We start from the raw sequence: 23,497 nt of genomic DNA on the forward strand, positions 1-23,497 counted from the left end.
AAGTGTAACGTTTGCACGCGAAAGTTTTCGAAAGTAAACTGTTGTGCGAGTCCAGCGGCGTCTCCTTGCACGCAGGAGAGCGTTACAAAAAGAAAAACTGTATTTGAAACATCCACATAATTGTAAGTAGTACCACAGTTGCACACATTTGTAAATAGTTTGCGAAATTGTTTTGTCAAATTGTTACACTGTTGAATGGAAATAAACGTATTTTGCAATCAAAAAACACTTTTTCATTGTTGGTGAAAGCGTTTTACAGAAGTAAAGCACTATTTAGGTGTTTGTGGCATCATTCATGGACAAAAAGAAGTGTAGAATTCACTAGAGTGCATGAAATAACATTGTTTCACAAAAAGCTCTTTTTCTCCATTTTTTGTTTCAAAACAGAGAATTTCGGTGAAAGTAACCATTTTCTATTGTTGATTACTGAAGAACGGAATAAGGTAGAAACAAACTTTTTTTTTGATGAAAGATGAGAGTCCAATCTTTCATTTGGTAGTATTTGTGTTTCCATAGTCCAAACACAACATTTTCTGTGGACCTTGAAAGATCAGTCAAAATGCTTAAATCGGCTGGCACTGGGAACAACCCGTTTCTGAAAACGTCTGGCAGTGAAAGAGTTAAACTACAGTGGAACCTCGGAGTTTGAACGTCTCGGAACTCGTACAAATCGGACTTCAACCAAAAAATCTGAGTAAAAAATGCCTCGGAGTTCGAACACCCAAGCAAAGCAAGCTAAGCCGAACATACCTTAAAAACGGGTAGCCGAGCGAAGCCGAGCGAAGCCGAGCGAAGCCGAGCGAAGCCGAGCGAAGCCGAGCGAAGCCGAGCGAAGCCGAGCGAAGCCGAGCGAAGCCGAGCGAAGCCGAGCGAAGCCGAGCGAAGCCGAGCGAAGCCGAGCGAAGCCGAGCGAAGCCGAGCGCTCACGTTGCGGTAGTTGAGACGATGCACTGCTCATTTCCAGTCAGATCGTGAATACTCCCGGAGGTGCTCCATACTCCAACAAAAAAGGTAAAGTCTTTTTTTATTGTTTAAAAAAATGTACAGGGTATAAATGTAAAAAAACATAAATAGAAATTAAAATAGGAATTTTCTGTTTTTGGAGCTTGGGAACTGATTAATTGCATTTACATTATTTCCTATGGGAAAAAAATGTTTCGGAGGTTGAACAATTCAGATTTTGAACACTTCGCACTCCGAGGTACCACTGTATATCAAAAGACCTGTTGAACATTATTATACCCGAATGAGCAGTTTATAGAATGTTTTGCACACTGTTATTAAGCAGGAACTTCAGTCACATGCATACCTCACCGCCGGTGACTTCATAACTTAAATAACTTCAACTGTTATTCCAATCTACAGTAGCTTTGATGAATTTGAGCTGCAGTTAGCAGTCTTTTGAAGTGTTTCGCTAATATAAGTTCAGATTTCTTGGTATTGTATTTTTTCTCAGCTCATGAGAATCATTATGATTTTAAATAAAAGTTTCCTTTCTTACTGTTGCATTTTGGCAAATGGTCAAGTTGTTTGTCTGTCTGTCTCTCTCTCTCGCAAACTTATGGTATATGATTGCTGCTTAGATTTTCATGTATAGTGGGCAGCTGTAGTTGTGACTATGCCGTGTCTGGCAGCTTCTTGATATAGTGTTGATCCAGGAGGGGCTGCCAGACAAGCTTCTGACAGCAGGGATGTTAATAGGCACAAATGCTGAGCGTCAAAAATACCTCAAATGTTTTGGTAATAGTATTCAATTCCTTTATTACAATTAAACATTGCATCATTTATTTTTATTTTTATTCATTTTATAGGCCCATTGTTAAATCTTTTTGTAATATGTGAGTCTTGGTAAACAACATGTTAAGCAAAATATGTTGTTTTTTTTCCTTCTCGTCAAACTTTATGCATATGTAGTCTTTTGCATCAGTGCAACACACTCAAAAATAAGCACAGATCTCAAATTGGACAACACTCGCTAACTATAATGATTATAAATGACAATATCATTGTGCAGTGCTGAAAGAGATTGTTACAATAGACTGAGTGAATAATAAAAGGTACACTTGCACAATCTAATGAGAGCTGTATTAAGCTCTTCTAGTGTATGCTGTAATTTGTGCAAACGGCAAGGGTTTGATTCCCAGCCTGTGCTCCGATATCAAGCAACTACTGGTAATAAATCCAGATAAGAAATTGATAGACTTGATGTTACGTCATGGGTAAAAAAAAAACTGTGCCAAACAATTGATTTTGTTACAAGAGCTTTTTCAAATAGGGATGAAGAAGTGTACAAATGCACTGCCATAATGTAAAGGCTTATTTGAATGTATGGACAAAACATATTTTTGGCTTGTGAGTTGACCATGTAACTCCAATTTGTCTGACTCAAGAACAGTACACTGCAGCCTAATACATTTTTGATTCCACTGCAATTATCTGCAGACTCCATAGAGATGCACGAAACCCAGCGTTGCTTGGTGCGCCCACGCTGCTCCTGCATGCTGGTTTTATTCTTTTCTTTTCCTTTTATTGTGCATGCGTGCGTGTCTCTTACTCTGCACTACATCTCCAAAGCCGGACATCACGTCACATGTCAGGGTTCCCGAGTCAGGCAAGGTCCCCCCACCCTCCCTTCTCAGATCCTCCACAGAGCTTGAGCCGAGCCAGCCCACGCAGTCTGCGTGCGTCTCCGCTCCACGCTGCGCCAACACACCCGAGAAGATGGATGCGCATAGATGTTTCCATTGAACAACACAGCAAGACATTTTCGCCTTGTGATTCTTAACTTCTGTGAGATGAGCTTCCATCTCCGAGCGAAAGCCGAAGTAGGATATTAGTGGACCAAGAGGGGAACACAACCACGATCCAGGTTGCTGGGCGCACTGGAAACAAGCAAAGTAGCGGATCATGCTTATGGGAACTTCCTATTCCGTCTCCTTAAGGTATCATTTTCGAACACACTTTTATTTTATACCCTTTTGTCTGCAATCTGAAAAGGGGTTTTATACGTGTTGAGTCAACGTGTGCACTTTTAATGGCAAAACGATGATGGACGCTCCCTCTTCAGCACGAGGGCTAATTATTTGATACCGATTGACATTATTATTTTATGACTTTTGAACAGATAGCGGAGTGTGATTATGTGAAGATTAATATATTTTTTATATTGACCTTATATGGAACGATTACGACTTGCCAGGTGCGTTTCTCTAAACAAAAGCCAAGACGCAGCTAGTGAGATGAAATGTACTTCGTTTGACGATGTATTTTATTTTTATTTGGCTATTTAAAAAAAATAAAATAAAATGGTATTTTACTTATTACATCGGGAGTCACGTTCCTTTATTCTCTCTCTCTCTCTCTCCCTCGCTCCTTTTTTTGCGCATTTCTTGGCCACCATTGCGTGGAGTGGGCTCCAAAAGCTCCACTAGACTAGAGACAGAGCAGTCCATCTGTTCATCACATAGCAACAGGAAAAGAGAGAGAGAGAGAGAATAAAGGAATGAGAGAGAAATCCCACTAGTTCCACAGCGTCACACTGGCATTCTGTGGCTCCAGATACCTTCAGTTACAACGCTTCCTAAATGAAGCCACCCAATTGTGGTTAATTATGTACGTATAATATACTTTAATGTATATGCAAATGTTTTTTTCTCCATGAATTTTAATATTTCTCCTGAGGAAATTAATCTTTAGAAAGGGAGCTTCATATAAGGTTCAAAGAAAGCATAAATGTTGCTTTGACTGGTTTTTGGATGATCTTTGCACGTCCATTTCCCATCCCTGCGACCCCTCCCAATGTGCACCTCTCGCTAACCTTCCTCTCCTCTTGACCTCCCCTCAGAGTGGCTCGGCCTGATGCTCTATCATGACTGATGGCGACGGGAGAGTGCACTTTCAGTATGCAGATAGCCCGGAGGGGCAGGAGAAGGAGGAGGTCTTGGAGGAGGTGAGACTCGCTATAGTGAAATCCTACCAGAATGATGTAGAACCCGGAGGCCTCTGTGATGACGAGCACATGGAGCGCACCGGTAGCTGTAGTAGTTGGAGGAGGAATGATGACAGAGGAGAAGCTGAAGTTGAGCAGGAGGAGGAAGTGCAGGAAGCGGAGCTGGAAGTGGATGTTGGACCAACACTGGAAGTTCGCATCATGGCTCCCATACGGGATCCAGACTGTGTTTCCGAGGAGGAGGAGCAGCAGCCGTACCCAGCCCTGGCCCCCATGGCCTTCTTCTGCTTAAAGCAAACCACGCGGCCTCGCAACTGGTGTCTTCGTGTTGTGTGTAACCCATATCCTTTCATGACATGGAAAATTAAGTGTGCCTGACATCTGGTAAGACCAACTTTGTCGTCACTTCTGCGTTTGTGAGTCATGAATTACAAGTGTGCCTGTAGTCATGCTGTTGTTGGCTTTGCAGCCATGTAGTAATTTAGCTTCATCCTGAGCTGCTCCCTGAGAAATTTGACATATCTTTTTTGTGATCCAGCTACAGTGGAGCCTCTGGTCGAATGGCTCCTGAGCTAGGTCATACTATTCAGAGTAGGAGAATCATTTTTGGGGGGGGAAGGTTGGGATGTGAGGCATCAGTGTAGCTCACAAGAGCACAGTTCAGCAAGCATGAAAGCTTGCACTTTTTTTTTTTGATGAGGCTCACCTTTGCATTATACATGTGTCGCTATAGTAGATATTAAACACACACCCTTGTCCAAATGTCGGGTGCTTGTGATGTAAAAAAATAAAATAAAATTGACTAAGATAAATCATTTCAAAACTTTTTCCACCATTAATGTGACTTTTGACCTGTACAATTTCATTTAAAAAATATTTAGAGAAGAGAAAGGTAAATTGCGTGTGCGGGCCCTCTTTTAGCTTGGGGTGTTGCTGTGTTCGAAATCAACCAGTCACATTCAAACATAAGTTTGTTCTCTCTCTCTCTCTCTCTCTCTCTCTCTCTCTCTCTCTCTTTGTATTAGGTTATATAGGTCCGATTAATGGTGGAAAGGTATTGATTTATCTTTATCTCTTTTGTTTTGATCACAAAAACCTGGCATTTAAACAGGGGTGTGTAGACTTTTTTTTTTTTTAAATCCATTGTAAATATTTCTTTTTATGCCTGCATATTAACATCCATCCATCCATCCATTTTCTTAACCGCTTGTCCTCACAAGGGTCACGGGGGGTGCTGGAGCCTATCCCAGCTGTCTTCGGGCAGTAGGCGGGGAACACCCTGAAATGGTTGCCAGCCAACCGCAGGGCAATATTAACATTTATTAAGTTATTTTTTACATTACTTTGAAAGTTAACAATTTACAATGTATACTGTGCTTAAATTGCATGCACAGTTTAGCACAAATTATGACAGTTTGACCTTGTAATGATTTTTTTTTTGCATTATATTTGCCCCCATTGTTTTAAAAGGGTGAGACTGCACGAGCAAAAAATTCACAACTGTAGTTTTATGAGGATTCTTCTGTCCACGGTATGCGCGTTTAAATTAGGTTGTGTTCAGTGAAGTTTATTTTCTTATTTCTGGCATAGGCCTACCTGTGTTGACTTTACACACACATTTTCCTTGTGCTTGCTTGGGTTTTCTCCAGGTACTTCAACCTCTTACCACATTATAAAAAAACATGGATGTTAGGTACATTGTAGGCAGAATGTGAGTGTCAGTATGTTTGAATGGTGGACACCCCTCGCTTTAAATTAGCTTGGATAGGCTCCAACAAGAGTACAGAAGCAACTGAGGAAAAATAAATCACATAAAAAAATGCAGTGTCCATTATATTTTGCCATCATTTTATTTGTGATTCGATCACAATATTTTAACCCCAAAATTAAAAGTTCTTTTATTTATTTTAATTTTTTTAGTATGCCTACTGAGTCATTTTCCCACTAATTAGAGTGCATTTTTGTAATGCAAAATTCTCACGAGAATAGGCTGGGCTAAAGTAAAAATGTAAGCAAAAACTAAAGTTAGAGACTTTAGTCACTAGGGAACCCAAACTCTGCCTGACTTTCACACTATTGCATCATAGCCTATTCAGAGGAAACATCCCATTGTGTCTTTAACATGCTACATACATTTCCTTGTTTTTTTTGTTCATAGCGTTACAGGTGCATTTGTAATTTGTATAATTATTACTATATATTTTTGCTCTATTTTCACTTTAAGGGAACCTGTTTTACAGGATGAATCTGTTTTAACTGCAGGCAAAATGCACTCATCCCTCATATATGTTTTATGGTGTGCACATCTCTGTCAGGCAGCCATTTTGCGCTTAAGAACCATTCATTTTTATATTATGATGCAATGCAAAATCAATTTTTAGCTTTAGTTCATGTCCGATTTGGTATCTTTTTATGAGCCCTCAAGTAAATACGCCGCCTGCACAATTCTCATCTGTGGGATGTTTTACCATTCGGGAGCAGTGACAGAAAAGAACATGATGTGCATCCAAATCCAAACATCAGGAAAATAACTTGAAGACAAACCGCTGCACCATCTATGTTCTTGATGTGGCTCCGTGGGTGGTGAAAAAAAAAAAATTGGGATGTGATTCACACTTTTTTTCCACTTACATTTTTGGTATACCTGCAACCTCATCTGACAAAGTCTGACGTGACAGACATTGATTCCTTATTGTAGTGTTTAGCAGCAGTAGATGCCGGTAGCTGCTTGGTTCTGAGGTGAGATGTCCTCAGTTCTCTTCTGTAAAAATCCTGCATGACGTTCTGCTGTATTGTGTAATTGTTTTGGTCTCTGTGTGACAGTTCCTTTACGACCTGTGTTCGACCGGGCTTAGTTACCGATTAGAGGCTGGCTGGCCTTCTATGGGATGCGAAACTGCCCTAACATTTAAATGACATTTAAACCACATGAAGCAAAGACAATAAAATGTGATGTATTTTGACATAAAGAGGAGGAACAGAAACAGAATCATTATTTTGTGCGCAAGTAAAATAATGAATGGCGGTTATATATTGTACACACAGTATTGGGTCATTCAATTCAATTTCTGAATGGACCAAGAGAGCAAATAGTACGGAAGCGTATTGCATTCACTTGAAAACAAAAATAAGTAATTTTTTTCTGACAAATTTTTGGGGGGAGCTTTGTTTTTTTGAGTATTTTTTATTCTGTTTTAATGATTTTTTTGTCCTGTTTAAAAAATATATATTTTAAATTAATTAATATTTCGGAATATTTTTTTTCCAGTTTTTCTGAGTAATTTTTCCCTATTTTATAAAATAATTATTTTCCTGTTTTTCTAAATATTTTCTTTTCTGTTTTTCTGAATATTATTTTAAAGGGGGTTTCCCTCAGAGATTAGAGAACAAACCACAATACAGTATACACATTCATTCCTTTATTGAGAGCCAGTAAGTAAACATGACCATCTTATTGCATATGGAGGTATGCGGGAAAGTGTCCGCTTACAATATTAGCGAGTCTGCAACAAGTCACTTGGAGTTCAGAGGTAAAAAAATAAATAAAAAAAACTCTGAAAAACAGAACACCAGCTCTGTTTTTTAGAATAATTATTTTTCAGTTTTTGGAATAATATTTTTTTTTGTTTTTTGAAGAAAAAAAAATCTTTTTTTTTTGATATTCCCCCCCCCCCTATTTTTCTGAATAATTTTGGACAGAAAAAAAAATTCAGTAAAAACAGAAAAAAATATTCAGAAAAACAGAAAATTAAAAAAAAATAATCAAAAAACCAAAGCCGCCCCCCAAAAAATTGTCAGAAAAACAGGAGTTGTTTTTTTTTTTCAAGTGAATGCAACACGCTTCCGTAAAATAAACATTATAAATTATATTAAATTTATAATTCTTTGTAAAATAACCAGGATGTCCCTACCATGGGAACTCAACTTTAAAGGTTGAATCAAATATAATATTGTTGCATCCTGTTAGTTCTCTATTTTTAACCTACATTGAAAATATTATTTTCAACACTGTCAAAATGATTCATTATCAATGAAAAAGATTCATCTTTTACAAAGTGAAATGAAACTGGGCCCTGTTTTTCAGACCATGTTGGATTGTTGACACCATTGCTCTGCTTGGAGGTTGATGGAAAGGGAGATGTGTCATGCTACAAAAACAGACATGTCACCATTTGGAATAAAACTGCAGTTTTCAGCAAATTTTACACATTTTAGTCTGTACACAATACACTGGCTAGATCAAATTTGATAAATCTGGGGTTTTAGCAAGTTTTGGAAATAGGTTTTTAATGGAAAATTTGCCAAATTTATTCAAGGGTTATTCAAAACTTGTGAAAAAATTGTCAACCATCCAAGGGTTGAAAAAAAAAAAAAGCATTACTATACACTTGTGAAAGAAAAAAAAAAGCATACTTATATACACCTTGGAATGATTGGCAGCCAATTGCAGGGAAATCTAAACAAACCATTCACACCTATGCACTAGTTACTGTTCAATGAACTTAACATGCATATTTTTGGAAAGTGAGAGGATGCTGTAGTGCCACAGGAGGACATGCTAACTCCACAAAGGTAGGAATGATTCAAATCCAGAACCTCTCAGCTGTTAGGCAAACATGTGAAACACTGCTCTAACAAGCTGCCTCCATACAACTTGAACCGCTGTGTAACATGAGAGTATTTGTTGTGCACATTGGGGATGTATTTACATGTCAGAATGCATTGCAGAGATTCCTAAAAAAAAGAAGAAAAAATGAGACATACAGACGCTCCCCACCTTACGAACGAGTTACGTTCCGGACGATCGTTCGTAAGGTGAATTTGTTTGTAAGTTGCTTCAGTGCTATATTTTGTATTATAATTTATGTTTAAAGCCTATATAAGTATATTGAAGGTTTATATAAGTATGTTTAAGGCTTGTACAAGAAACCTGCATTGGTTTGTACTGAAAAAAACTTTTAATAAAATGGAGAGAATACGTACAGTACTGTACTGTACTACGTATGTTAGAGAGAGAGAGCGAAAGACACACACAGTATGTACATGTACGTAATAAGATAAATAAAATGAAGTTTAACTTACTTTTGGAAGATGTACTCGATGCTTAAGGAGATGATGGAGGAGGAGGAAGAGGAGGATTTTATATCATGAGAGATTCTTCGTCGTCGCTGGAATCGGCTTTAAAAGTTATTTCCTGCTTCATGGGGACCGGCGTTTTCTTCCTCCTCCTCCTCGCCACGTTGCTCAGCCTCCAATGAGCTCTCACAGCGCCAATCGTCGGTATTAGCGGCGGAAAGAAGCACTACGCGCAATACAAAATCTAACTTACAGCATTTCTTTCCGAACATTTTTCGACATACTGTACGCGCAGAAATGTTCGTATGTACCGTTGTTCGCAACTCGAATGTTCGTAAGTAGGGGAGCGTCTGTACTCGTTTTAATACACCTCAATCACCTTCCTGCTATTCCAGAACACATTAGGTCAACACAAAATAACCAGGTATCATCAGTTGGGGGATTGCCAGCAGAGAATACCCTCTTGAGATTAATATTGTAGATTCATATGGACGTTCAGTGCCAAATGACCTATCCATTAAAACGAAAGACGCGACCAGCTCACTTACTAAAAAGCCTTTGAGGGTGAAATTGATGCATCATCAAGAGTGTATTTTAAAACTAAGTAGAGTAATTTCGCAGACCCAAGTGGACATTTGGAGCGCATACTTAGGGCCACATTATTGGCAGTCACCCGAAATATCGTATTATATATTGTATTTATGTCAGCTTTTCAACACAATGCTGCTGTGTGTATGCAAACTGTCGTGCAGAGATCTGCATGAAATCCTAAAATGATCTACAGTAGCATTGATTTCAAGTCAGGAAAACGTAAACTCTGAATAATTGTACTTTAGTAGCCTTCGTGGTAGTTATTTTCACGCCGGCCACATATTAGACTTGCATCTGATTTGTGATGTTTTAGATGTTGTTGTTGAGCATCAGTGAGGACGGTCCGTACCAGCATCGAATAGCTAATTAATGAGACGTGTTGTCACACACTTGACTTTGCATGATAACTATTTGTTTTAAACTGGAAGGTTATATCACGCGGTTGCACTCACTCACCAGACATCTGCAACTCAGAGAGAATGCTGGGCTACCGCTTAGAATCCGGCAAATGATTGATTTGCTATTTGAAAGCCATCGATCATGCGTGAAGGTAAAAACTGGTTGATAGTTGGGTACACAATTAACAGAACGGCATTAGAGGCACACAACATGCCTCATTCGTCATGTTTATGATGTTGGGCATCATTGATCGAGTGCTGTTCTCTCCGACAAAAACATCCGAGCTGATGCAGGTCTCAGTTCAAGCTGCAATCACATTTGCGAGTGATTACAGTTATTCATGTAATGGACTTTTGACTTATTCTCAGGGCGCTGGGTCTGTACAGAGGAGAGCAAGAGAGGGCGAGAGATACAACTTTGATCATGTTTTTTTAAATTCTTTCACACTAAATAAAATAAGAGAGGCCAACAGTCAACTTAAAATATCTTCAAGCTGAGGCGGACAAAAACGTGTCTGTGCTGCAACTGGTGCGTGAGTTCTGATGAGGCACATCTTTTCTGCCACTGGAGTTCAAATTTGAAACCTTTTTAAGTTTAGGTTGAGAGTGCCCCAATGTCTTTCGAGTTACAAGCTGTTTTTTGGTTGATGTTTTTGGCTTTACTTTGCTATGTGAGGCAGAATAGGCGAGCTTCAGACATGCTTGAGTGAAGAGGAAATAAAATGGGGCATTAAAGGTACTGTGATGCCCGCACATTTGAGCAAGGAGAGATGTAGTTGTCAATGCAATTTCAGGGAGACAAGCAGTCAATCCCACAAATGTAAAATGATGCAGACTAACCAACTCCATATTATGCAGCCCCTCACTAAACACACCTCTACCACACAAATGCTACGGACTAGGGATTAGGGATGTAACGATAACGGCAATATCGTGATATCGCGATATTAAAACTGCCACAGTATCATCGTCGTCATGTCATGATATTACAGTTTTTCTCTATAGGTTTGGCCCATTTTTTGAAACCGAGATAACATTTTCAAAATACCCTGGACAAATCCCAAAATGACCTTACAATTGGTGTCAACTGAATGGCATTTCTCATTGCTTTCATCAGATTGCCAACGTCTTATTACATGTCTCAATTGCCTCAGTGGATCTGTGCAAATGGTTGTGTACATTTAGCCTACAGTTAGCACAACGTGCCCACATTTAGCACATTTTCCAACTGAAAACATGTCAGCAGGATTTCAGTGTGTAAATCATAATATGCAAAATCATCTGTTCAATTGTCAAAATTAGTCCAGCATATAACAGGGGATTAGTGAAGAGGATGGTTGAGACATTTATGCCGTTTTTTCCCCTCGCAGCATTGCAAGGGTAAATATCGGCTGTGACGTGAATGAAAACCTTTGGCCAAACAAAGAGCAGCGTATGGATGACCAAGAGTGCAAAGGTGACGATAGTGACTACACAGTAAATTCTGTAGAGTAAATTTGACTCTATTTGACTGTGAGTGGAGTATGTCAAACCGCAAACTTTGAAAACTGCTCTTGTAAATAATTTTTTTACCCTCAGTTTTATATATAATTAGTTACTTATTATAATAAGTATTTTGTTAGCGGCACCTCTGCTGTTGTGACAAAACATCTAATGATTTTGACCTGCAGTGCTCACAGAATGGCAAAGGGACGATGCATTTTGGGGGCACTGACTACTTGTATGACAAAGAAATTTGATTTAGACACATAGGTAAGCTGTTTTGGGAGATAGATGAGCTTTTGCAGATGATCCACGGTGTTGTGTACAATCATCCAAGTTACTTTTGGCAAAAGCGAAAAAAAAGTGAATGCAGATGAGCCAAAGCAAGTGAGAAGGATCTTTGCAGTTGTACCGACTCTTTGTCTGGGAAAGGAACTTGGAGTGAAGCATGTGTGAGCAGTTTTGGGATAGATATGTGCTTTTTGCTAATGAACTGAAGGTTGTGCACAAATGTAAATCTGTTTGGCCCAATAATCTTGCAGTTTTGAAAATGTCATCTCAGTTTCAAGAAATGTGCCAAACCTATGGAGAAAAACTGTAAAAGCAACACATCTGTTAAAAATGTCAAGTTGATTTCCATTTGTGCAGTTCTAGCACCCTCTGGTGGTTAGTTTTTTGTGCAGTTAAATTTTTATATGGCATGTTTTGGCCCTTCGATGTTTAAAATCCACGCTAATCGTCAGATGAAGGTGAATGTAATATGCTTGTGAATCGAGTCAATATGTGAAGGAAGTGTTATTAGAGATTGTATGTTGTTTATGTGCATTGCTGTTGTGTACAAAACGAGCAGAATGAGCTATTTTTTTTACGTTATCATAACCTTTTTTAATATTGCAATCCTTCCCACAATATCGTGATAATTATCGTAACGTGAGGTTCATATTGTGATAACATTGGAATGCGACATTTGGATATTGTTACATCCCAAAGGGATGCTGGGTTGGGTGAGTACCGATATCAGGTATCGGTATTGTGCCAATACCTGCCCTTATTTCAAAGTATTTGTACTCGCGCCTTTTATCAGCCGCCTTCTTGTGGCCGTTTCATGATCACGAACTACAAATTAAAAAATTGGAGGAATAAAAAATTGCCATTAATTTCATGCAATTTTAAGGAAAAGTGTATATTGGAGTATAGGTATTTCTTTCAAATTACATGTCATTGTTTTTTGGGGGAATTTTATGTATCAAAAGTACTAGTGGTATCAGTACTATGAGCAGCAGTCCTACTCCTGGTGGAATCGGTCTAAAACAGTGGTATTGAACATTCCTTGTTTTTACACAATACGGTAGTATTTTTCTTCATTAAAAACACTTGAACGGATTAATGGCATTTCAGTTCATTTCAAAGGAGAAAATATACAAGTATGTTGAATTACGAGCTTGGCCACAGAAAAAAATAAAACTCGTAAGTCAAGGTAATAAATGTGATTCCTGGGCCTGGAATCTGGCATTTAGTGTCAGGAATCCCGGCGTGTGGAGGGCCCAAATGCATAAACTGAAGACACGTGAACGATACAATTTGATTTTGTTGAGTCATGGTATGTATTGGATGTTGACTTGAACATGGTGTGGATTGTCCAGTTCCGGTTTACAAAATCGAGTCCAAGTGTCGCTAGTGGTAAGTAAGCTGGTTGCAGAATGCAAGATCAGCTGCCAAAGTGCAAGGCGATCTGAGGATGCAAGAGATAAGGCAGGGTCAAAAAGCTGGGAGAACTTGATAAAGCTAAAAAAAAAAAAATGGCCGGAAGCACAAACTCTGGTTTGACAGTGTTGATTTGGCAATGAGGTGGGGTTTGGAACCATCTTAAGTAGGCCACTGATTGTGACTGGTGATGTCTGACACGTGGTCCCAGCACCCACCAAAGAGCAGGGCCAGGAGACCTGACATGTTGGTGCAGATACGAATAAAATTGCACCCAAAGAAATGATAGATTTAATCTGCCTGCATTCGGGTTAAGTGCGGCAGTGACCCACCGAATCCAGTATTGGTCTTGCGGCAGTAAAAAGCTTCCTTCATGTAGCAATTTTTTGTAATTTGTATTCAGAATTGGCAGAGGCGTGCACATTATTTAGCAACAGACATTTGTCTTTTTTTTGAATTGGACACAATATAACATCAAACTTTTATAACCTCTTTACAGAGACAAAACATGCACACAATTCTGATCAAGTAAATAGTATCAAAATCAGGCTTTATTTGCTCTAGCACTGCAGTATTATATTAATAAAAATGGAATTGTAAAGAGCCAATAGACTTTTATTAACCATTTTTAACTGTTTTGTTGTTTAAAGGCTTAAAAAAATGACTTCTTCCGATCAAAACAACAACCTGTGTAATAGAATCCCAAGATGACTGGAGCTGATTAGATCAGATTTGCGGGGCCAGACAAGGTTAATCGATTTTAATGAGTGGATTTGTCCTGTTTTCATGTCTCTATTTGTCACCCTATACAGTCAGTAAGCATGCCAAGATGGCCTCATGTTTCCTCCATAAATGAATCCAAGCGAAGGCTGTAGAAGGCGCACTCGTAAATTACGTGGCTCTTGTGCTGAATCATTTACATGATCACATTGGAATATTTCGTAGATGTAATCATACCTATTGGATGTTGGGAAATTGAGCTCTAAATCAAAGTATTTCACATTTGAATGTTTTTTTTTTCCAGATGATTTTTAGAAGTGTTTTTTTGGTGCAATTTGTGTGTATATGACAAATTGCAATGACCTTGAAATCAAATCAGCAGGTTGAGGCTCACCTCCTGTCAGTATTTTGGGATTTCGTTTGCACAGGTCTGTGCATCAGTGCTAGTGTTGCTGTATTCCGTGTGTATTTATCTCCGCATATTGGTCTGTGTTTGCGTTTGATGACTCATTATATTTGGCTAGTACTTGTGCTAACAGCAGATTGGAGGTCACGAGGTGTGCATCGCTGCGGAGACGAAGCAACCCTGCCTCTCTGACGTATTAAGTGCTGGCACAATCCACACCTCCAATGCGTTTGAGTTTGTGTGCGTCTACACGCGCTGATTTCTATCTGCATACGCTGTAACTCTCTGAAAGAAAGTTTTATCTCCCCTATTCCCCATTCTATCTCCGGTCTTTGTTCGGAAGCTGATTAACTGCAGGGTTATCTTGCCAAGCTTCTCTTAAGTCTTGTAATGTTGTCAATGGGCGATACCTTTCATGTAGAAGCAATGAATATCAGGCCGTTGTGTGATTAGCGGATGTAAAAGTCGTGTCGTTTTAGCAAATGAAGGAGTAGCAGCACACTGACACCCCGTGTTGTGTCAACAACATATTAATTCCTTGGGAAAATATCACAAAGGAAAGTTGATAACGGTTTCAGAAGCAAGTTAGAATGACCACATTACCTAAAAAAGCTTGACAATAATGTTTTATGCAGCCCCACTAGTCCAAATATTTCATTCTGGTTTATATTGCATTAGCGCAATATGAGTTAAGCAGCAAAATCCAGCCATTTTTATCCATCACAGGCGGCGGCCATTTTGCCACTTGTTATCAGGTGAAAATGACATGACATTTGCTCAGGTCACAGGTAACAACCAATCACAGCACAGCTTCAAAAAACCGGTGAGCTCTGATTGTTTGTGTCCTGAGCCCTGAGCAACTGTGATGTCATTTTCAGTCGACAGCTAGTGGCAAAATGGCCGCCCCCTGAGATGGATTCAAAACGGCTGGATTTTGTTTCATAACTCATATTCCAAAAATGTAATATTAATCAGAATGTCATGTTTAGACTATTCAGGTCACATATAATATATTAGTGTCAAGAAATGTTTAAGGCTGATTTCCACTTTAACAATCTTAATAATTGTATCAAGTAGCTTATAGTAGATCATGAAGTTGAACACAACATTTGTTCCGCATACTCAATAATCAAATTTGATTTAATGATGTCCTGTATTGCACACTTTACCATGAACTGTGGGACAGTACAAGCACGGGAAAAAAAAAAAAAAAAAAAAGGCAACTTTTGTACACAATTATGTAGGTACCCCCCCCCCCCCCCTTTGCCTTTACTTTTGTGCAGCATGTTCACAGTTTGGCAGCAAACTCTTCAAAATCGTGATAAACTTAAACCGCATTTGACTTTGAAGCTTCCGCTGTACATAACAATCCTGTAAACAAAGGCACTGTGCTAATTAAAACGCCAATTGATGTGAAATGAAAGTCACTCGTCAGTGTTTGCAATTGCATCATGTTAAGCAATCGGTTGAAAGCCCTCAAATGTTTTCATGCTACAGTGTGCGATTGTGTGTACAAGCTTGAGTAAAACGGGGATAGACAAGTGTGTGTCCACCACGGTTGAAAAGGTGCATGTGTGTTTGTATTTGATAATGCGTTGTGGTATTACTTCCAGTTCAGGAGATCTTTATTTATCCGCAGGCCCACTGTTTACGCACTGCTTCACAAAATGATCTGGAACTAAAGGTAGCCCCAACGATCACCTGCATGTGTACAGTCACACTAACTACTCGCTGGAGGTAAATGTTCATATACATATATATGGTTTCACAGTCATTATGCCCCTCTGTGGGAAAGCATAGTTACAATGTGGCCCGTGATAAAAATGAATTTGACAGCCCTGATCGAAGGAAAGCATTGTAGGTGTTATCCGCCATTATCTGGATGCTGAGGAAAGCATGCTGCCATCTTGCTCCACAACTGCTTAGCTAGGTTGCACTTCATCACAGGATACATGAGTCAGTGGTATCAGAGGTGAAAGGTCAACATGGGAGGTGCTCCTGTGTCCCGGGTCACAGGGTTAATCTGACAGAATCCAATATTGGGTTTCCCGTTCCCGCCCTCTTGTTCCTGAGTGCAGTCATAATTTAAAATATAGATTACCCTCAGACAGGTGAGTGACTGATGTAGTGGTTCACCTGACAGACTTCAATGCATACAACGCGGGTTCCGTTCCAACACAGTACCGGTGTGAAAGTCAGTTTGAATGGATGTTTGTCTCAATATGTGCCTTGTGATTTTCTGGCAACCAGTCCAGGGTGTAGTGTGCCTTTTGTCTTAAGTCAGCAGAGATGGGCTCCAGCTTTCACCTGCAACACGGATATGCATGGGGAAACCCATTTGGAAAATGAATGGATTGATTCCCTCTTGGATTTGTTCAGATTTAGAGTTTTCCTCATAAGAAATGCTTTTAAATACTCTACAGGGAATGTTTTGAAAATGGTATCACTATAAAATGTATTATTAAACAAGTAAACTGTTGTTATTAGTAAAACGTAATAACAATGGAATGCAATTCGGAAAATGGATGGATGGGCGGATGTGTAGCAAGTCTTCATGCAATTTTAGATCTTATTTATTTATTCATTTATTTAGTATTTATTTATTTATTTCAAAATACATTACATTAAATAAATAAATAAATAAATAGGTATTTATTTATTTATTTCAAAAATAAATTAAATAAATAAATAAATGAGAAAATGTTTTTACAAACAAAAATAATTCCCCCCCAAAAAACGCTGATAAAAATTCTATCCACCTTATTCCTACACCCCTTAGGCCTTTGCGTGTATTATGCTAGCCACTTCTAGTGTTAACCTGAACCAAAGTTTTCTTTACATGGGAACGTTTTGCGTGAGTCCATTTTCTATGACAGTTACACATTATAACAATGTGGGAATGCAATTTTTTTTTTACATCTTATAAGAGAAAATATTTCAATCCAGCAGGGTTGGAAGATGACGTAAAAAAAGAGAAGCCAGCGACAACGTACAGTTGCATGTTTACTTTTCAAACTCTGTCGCTTCAAATGTGAGGCACGAATAAAAATGCACAAAACGCCTCTCGCTGTTCAAATTCAACAAGGATACGGTGAGTAATTCTGTGAGAACAGAATTAATTACAGCAACCATTTATCTGTTAGGTTTGTTTGTTCCCTCCCGACAAATACGTAGCGACTGTAGTTTTAAGTTGTAATATCATCAATCACCACTAGATGGCAGATGGCTTAGTTGCACTTGCACCGAGTCTTAATAGTTTTTTGTAGATTTAGAAGGAAATTCATGACAAACATAATAAGTAATAATATTAAAATTTTGAGTGAGATCATTTTTGTGAAATTCTTACACTTAATGTTTGTGTGTTTTTCAGCAGTTTTGTACCATCCTTGAATGGTATTTTTATGAAAAAGAGCCCTTTGCACTGGGGAAAAAAATGTTGGGCTAGTGTAGTTGGTCTTTTATAGTACATGCATTGAAAATAAAATATTAGAAAAATGTAATATATTAAGATTTTGCACAAATTCACATATTTTGTCCATAGCTAAGCTAGCATTTTTGTCATACATCAAATTGCGTGGTGAGGCCCTCGAGTATCACTGATGAAAAATGGTGCCCCCCTCCAGCATTTAAGTTGCCCATCCCTGTGTTAAACAAATGCACACACACATAAACAAACATATTTTATCCACCCTTCTTCCCGTCTACTGCAAGTGTGCTCATCGCTGATAAAATGCATGGCTGCTGCTGTGAGAACAGCTGTAGACAGACATCTGCCACCTGCGAGACATGCATCACTTGTCACCAGCTTAACTGTCCTGCAGCCTGTTGCCTGATATCATCAGACAAGCCAGGTTGGCCATGTTCAGGGGTGGATTCAGCCAAAGAATCAAAAACACAAACACAGCCAGTAATGCTGATTGAGTAATAGACTGTTACAGAATGCACTGATTTAATGCATAATTTAGCACAGTGGCTTTTCTCTCTCTATGTCTGCCTGGTAATTCTTTTAACGTTGTCTGTAATAATCCATGTTATGGCAGCGTCTCAATTGTTGGGTAATGTTGTGGACGCATCTTGTAGATCATTGTATTGTCATGTATACAGTATGTGTGACTCCACCATTACCAAAGCTTGTTGCCTAAGTTATATTATGAGATTAAGTCAAGTCAAGTCATGGAGATATTTTTCTGATTGGGAACCCTGTTAAATATATAATGAATTCAGACTTAGCTTACTATTCCTTAAAAAAAAAAAAAAGTCTGTGAAGGGAAGGTAAGATTGGAGAAAAAATTTATGAAACGAGAAGACATGAAGTTTCAGATCTGTGAATACAGTTGACCCTAGTGATTGGCATGACAGTTCTTTTAAATGAACTGAATCTTTAGAATCAGTTCATTAAAAAGAACCGTTCAAAAGATTCGTTCATCGAATCGTTCGTCTACGCAACCCCCCCCCCCCTTCTTTTTGAACGAAACGTACATGTACGACACAGCACTAGTTGACCCCATGTTATTTGTGAAGGGTAGTGGCCGAGCCCAACCATGAACAGCAAATTTCCTCAAATAATTGCAGCTCCTCTAAAAGTCATTACAGTTGCCTATATTAATAGTTTAAAATAACCTTAAATATATCCCAAACTATGATCCCAATACAATTCATATAATTTCACATGCTTACAAACATCTTCAAACTTACTTAATTACTGTACCCTTAAAAATAGAGTACGATAACCAGTTTACATCTTAGCACGTACGCCCACAGTACCTACTGTTTATATTCAGGTCATCAATGATAATGATGAATTACTGTTGCGGTGCTGTCCAGTGGAAAACAATGAACATTTTCCTGCACAGTAAAGCGTAGGAGTAACATTGATGGTTCCGAGTGCCAAGCTCCGTGGGGCAGCCGGAAAGTGCTGATCGGAAAGTCCACCGCTTCGTAGGCCGCCATGCCTGGACAGTGTTTGGTGATCTGAAACCAAGCGGAGTGTTTGAGCATGTGCGGCCGACAGTGACCATTCGTTGTCTATAAATATCTTAAATACCGTCAACAGTATTTTGCCATGAAAATAAATGACTTCACCATGTTATAAAACATTTGAATTGGCCAGTTTTTACTACCCAACCCCCCAAAAAAATCAGCTAATATTTGCCAAAGGGCCACTATGCACTAGTCCACTGTAAACAAGCAGTTTCTTTTGTTTTGTTCTGTATTTAGGTTTGGATAAAATATATGTTCCTCTTAATTTGTACTCACTTCCCCTTTTTAAAAAAAATAATAAATAAAAAATATATATATTTTGATTTGAACTTTTTTTCTTGGCCATTTGTTTCATTTTATTCATCTATTTTTTTTAATTCATATTTTTGTGTGATCTATGCAAAATGACTTTTGTAAGCAAATTGAGAAAAAAATCTAATTGCCATTAAAGTCATGCAATTTTAAAGAAATTTGCTTATAATTGGAATATATATATGTCATTTAAAAAAATGTATCCGTCATTGTTTTTCCAGAATTTTTTATGCATCATAAGTACTAATGGTTTTGCCACTTTGTATTAATATCGGTGAGTACTGAAGATTTCAGTATCGGTATCGGTCTATAAAAATTCCCAATCCACAATTTCTCTCCAAACCGCCGCCCCCCCCCAAAAAAAAAGCTGCAGCCCATACCAGGTGCTTGCTCTGTTTGTCCCCCCCTCTCGTGTCTTTGTTCTTTGTTTCTGTGTGAGTGTTGACTGCAAATGCAACAAATCACTTGTGGATTCTCTTATCTATTTTAGTGGTGGCTCATAGGGGAGTGGATCATTTATGCCTCCCCCCCAATATTAAAACCTGCACGCGCACACAATCACACGCATTCAGAATCAAGAATAATCGGGATGCTTTTTCAAGGGTGACTGAATAAAAACACAAGCTGGAAAAGTGAAGAGACTTGTCATTGTGCTTCTCGTTTTTTTTTTAATTAACTCGGCATAAACTGGCAGAGGTAATGATGCAGTGGGATTAAATCTACCGTAGACAGACAGTGGCCAAGTGTAATTAGGTGAGTGCGTCTCCAGACATTACACAGGTACACTTAAACATTCATACTCCCCAACTGGGATCTTTAAAGAATGCCAATTAACCCCAAAAGAAGTTCATGTGTTGAGGAGGAAATGACGGGTCGGTTAAAGGACACTGGCAAGGTCAGGGGTCATGAGCGGAACCTTGCCAGGAGCTCCTTACTGTCTTCGATCCAGCAAGAGTGTGTTTAATATTCAGTTATGTTTTGAGGTCACATTTCCCTGTTGCCTTTGCTGTTGAATAGTTGAACCGCTGTCCTTAATGAGCTTTTTTTTTTGTGATGTGCGTGTGCATGTACGCGAGGGTGTGTTTTTCGGATGTTTTGAGTCGGTTCCCCACAACCATGAATAACACAGCAGCCCTCGCCTTGTTGCTTATCACATTACAGCCTAAAAGATGCTCGTAATGATAGAAACGCGTACCGAGCGAGGCAGTCTGTTTGTTATGGCCCATTTTGCCACGACTGCTTTTTGAGTTTGCCTAACAATGTTTGGGGAAGCAAGATGTCAAAAGCGCTCACTCGCGTGCATAAACACTGGCACGCGTTCGCTCCTGCGGAGGAACACTTTGCACATTCCTTGTGTGGAGTCAGCTCTGATGTTGAAACCAGCATTTAAATGGGGCATGTGTGGGAGTGGATGAACACGTGTGTGAGGATCCACATCCATGTGTGTGTGTGTGTGTGTGTGTGTGTCGGGTTGAAAGTAAGTAAGGCGGAGACGGATGAATAAATAAAAGATCTGGGAAAGCCATCAGCATCCAGCACTATGTTGTCATGGCAATGCAGACAGCACACTAGTGTATGTGTGTGTGCGTGCGTGCGTGAGGAGCGAAGGAGAGCTTGAGATCCTATCACTGCAATGTTCCAGCTTGTGTCTCCTACCCTAATTCAACCCAGAAATCCTTTCAATTTAAATTCACTTCTTTCTCTATACTGCATATCAGTAAAAAAAAAAAATAAAATAAAAAAATCATATCAAATGATCTTAGCACTAAGAGCACTAAGGTATTGTTTAAGGTCTCACTTTTATCCTTTGAAAATCCTCCTTAAATCTGTTTTATTTAACAAATATAAGCATCTTCACTGTACCTTACACTGACTGGGCGGCTACATAAAAGCTCACGCATGAGCGAGAGGCTTTTAGAGTTCACCAATAATGCATACAGCTGAATACTTAACTGTATATCTCTTGAGAGTTCTGAAAACTGCAGCTTCTCTTGCTCTCCGCAGCACGTGCCTCTTGCTTTGTCTACAAAATGGGCCGACCTGCGCGGGCGTGAGTGAGTGAGTGAGTGTGTGCAGCAGCAGCAAGAGATGCAGATTTTGCCTGGCACTTTTCTGCAAAAACGGAGCAAAGAAGTATGACTTAGAGCAACCTAGTTTGACGGCAGAGTGGCTATTGATGGTGAAGAAGCGCGTCAGGTGAATTTGAAAGCCCATTCATTGAAACAACTTCAAACAGCGTTTATGTGTGCGTGCGTGTGTGTGAGAGAGAGAGAGGGTAATGCGAGAGCGAGTGTGGGCGAGAGAGGTAGAGGGAGAAGTCTAGGACAGTTGGCTCGTCTTGGCACAAATGCTGGACTAGAAACTCTACCTGGTTACTAGGCAACAGAGTAGCACTGCTGCAGAACGTGGTGGTGGAAGCTTTTGTTTGATGTGTGGAACCATGTTGCGATGAGTAAACATTAGACTTTACACTCATCTGATTGGCTGCATCCGGATTGGCGGATATTTTGCATTTCGTGCCAGATTGGTGATCGGCTCCAATGTCTTGATTTGCCAGATTGATCAATGACGTCATTAAATATAAATAAAACATTGCAAGTTTTTGAAGAATTTTTATTTATTTATTTATCTCCCCATGCATTTCAATTGGCATCAATTACAATGTACACCTTAAAAACGGATTGTTCAAATTGACCCCCCCACCCCCCTTCCCCCCCATAAAAAAGGGTTACATTTGACCAATCTAGCTGGTAGTTTTGTGTCCGACAGATCCTTTGGTTAAAACAACCACACTAGAATCGTAGGTGTTTTTAACCAATATATATTGGCGATTGGGTCAACCGATACAAATTGGTCATAAACCAAAATATTGGTTAATCTGTGTTAGAGGACTGCCAAAAAAAAGTACCACTTGAGTGTCACACCCATCTAAGTGGGGTGAAATTTGTTGGCTGCATTTGACCCATCTCCTGAGGGCTGCAGCAGCAGGGGTCACGCTCAGGAATCATTTGGTGATCTAACCCACCAATTCCAAGCAGGGCGTAAAATGGATCCTATTTTTATAGTCTTTGACCCATAACCTCACAGTTTCAGGGTAGACACTCTACCACTAAGCCACTGAGCTGGTCACGCCTAGTGATTCCTCTAGACCAGAGATTGACATCGAGGGCCGGAGTCCTGCAGGTTTTGCATTTTGCCCTTCTCCAACACAGCTGAAATATGATCAGCTCATCAGCAAGTTCTGCATAATCCTGATAACGAGCCTGTTGATTGGAATCAGCTTGTGTTGGAAGTGAGAACCCTCCAAAACCTGCAGGCCCTCGAGGACCGAGATTGCACACCTCTGATCTAGCCACACATTTCCGTTTTCAAACACCATATAATATTGTAATCACGAATAATAATTACTAAATACGCAATACATATATTTCTAAGTGAACTATCTAGACTTACTTTCTATTGTAACCAATTTCATTGGTTGTTTGACTAACCAATAAAATTGGTACGCCCCCAACCACCCGGAATGGTCACCGTCTGACCAATCTATTTTTTTTTAACCAATCCATTTTTAGAGTGTACTTTGGTTTTTAGCTATTCGTGAGCCGAGCCAGTCCTTAACCCTCGTGAATGGCGACTAAAGTAAATAAAAAGAGTTGTTTAAATAGATAAATTGCTCCATATTGTGAATGGATGATAGCTGATCGACTGAAAAATCCATCCACTTCGTTTTTTTGCACTCAGCTGACTGTGTATTGTACAAACAATAGTTAAAAAATGGAGTTATTCACCTTTTCTGATTCTGCTCGTACGGTATCCAATTTATTTTGGCTGACTTCACATCCGTTGAAGGGTGTAACCCGCACCGACCTGAACTGACAA

The 23,497-nt window shown here is 39.3% G+C and overlaps 1 protein-coding gene across 2 annotated transcripts in view; it reads left to right on the top strand.

The window, feature by feature from the left end:
• The first annotated feature begins 2,567 nt into the window (after positions 1-2,567).
• cacna1ha (calcium channel, voltage-dependent, T type, alpha 1H subunit a) overlaps positions 2,568-23,497 on the top strand; it is a 106,401-nt gene continuing 85,471 nt past the window's right edge. The window contains exons 1-2 of one of the 2 annotated variants that reach the window (XM_077556096.1): positions 2,568-2,942; positions 3,845-4,289. In XM_077556096.1, coding sequence (XP_077412222.1) covers positions 3,869-4,289 — 421 coding nt within the window. In that variant the 5' untranslated portion in view covers positions 2,568-2,942; positions 3,845-3,868. The remainder of the gene's footprint in view (positions 2,943-3,844; positions 4,290-23,497) is intronic. The other variant, XM_077556099.1, reaches the window with a different exon arrangement.

This window comes from Vanacampus margaritifer, chromosome 2 (genome assembly GCF_051991255.1).
Source record: "Vanacampus margaritifer isolate UIUO_Vmar chromosome 2, RoL_Vmar_1.0, whole genome shotgun sequence".
Classification (NCBI taxonomy): Eukaryota; Metazoa; Chordata; class Actinopteri; order Syngnathiformes; family Syngnathidae; genus Vanacampus; species Vanacampus margaritifer.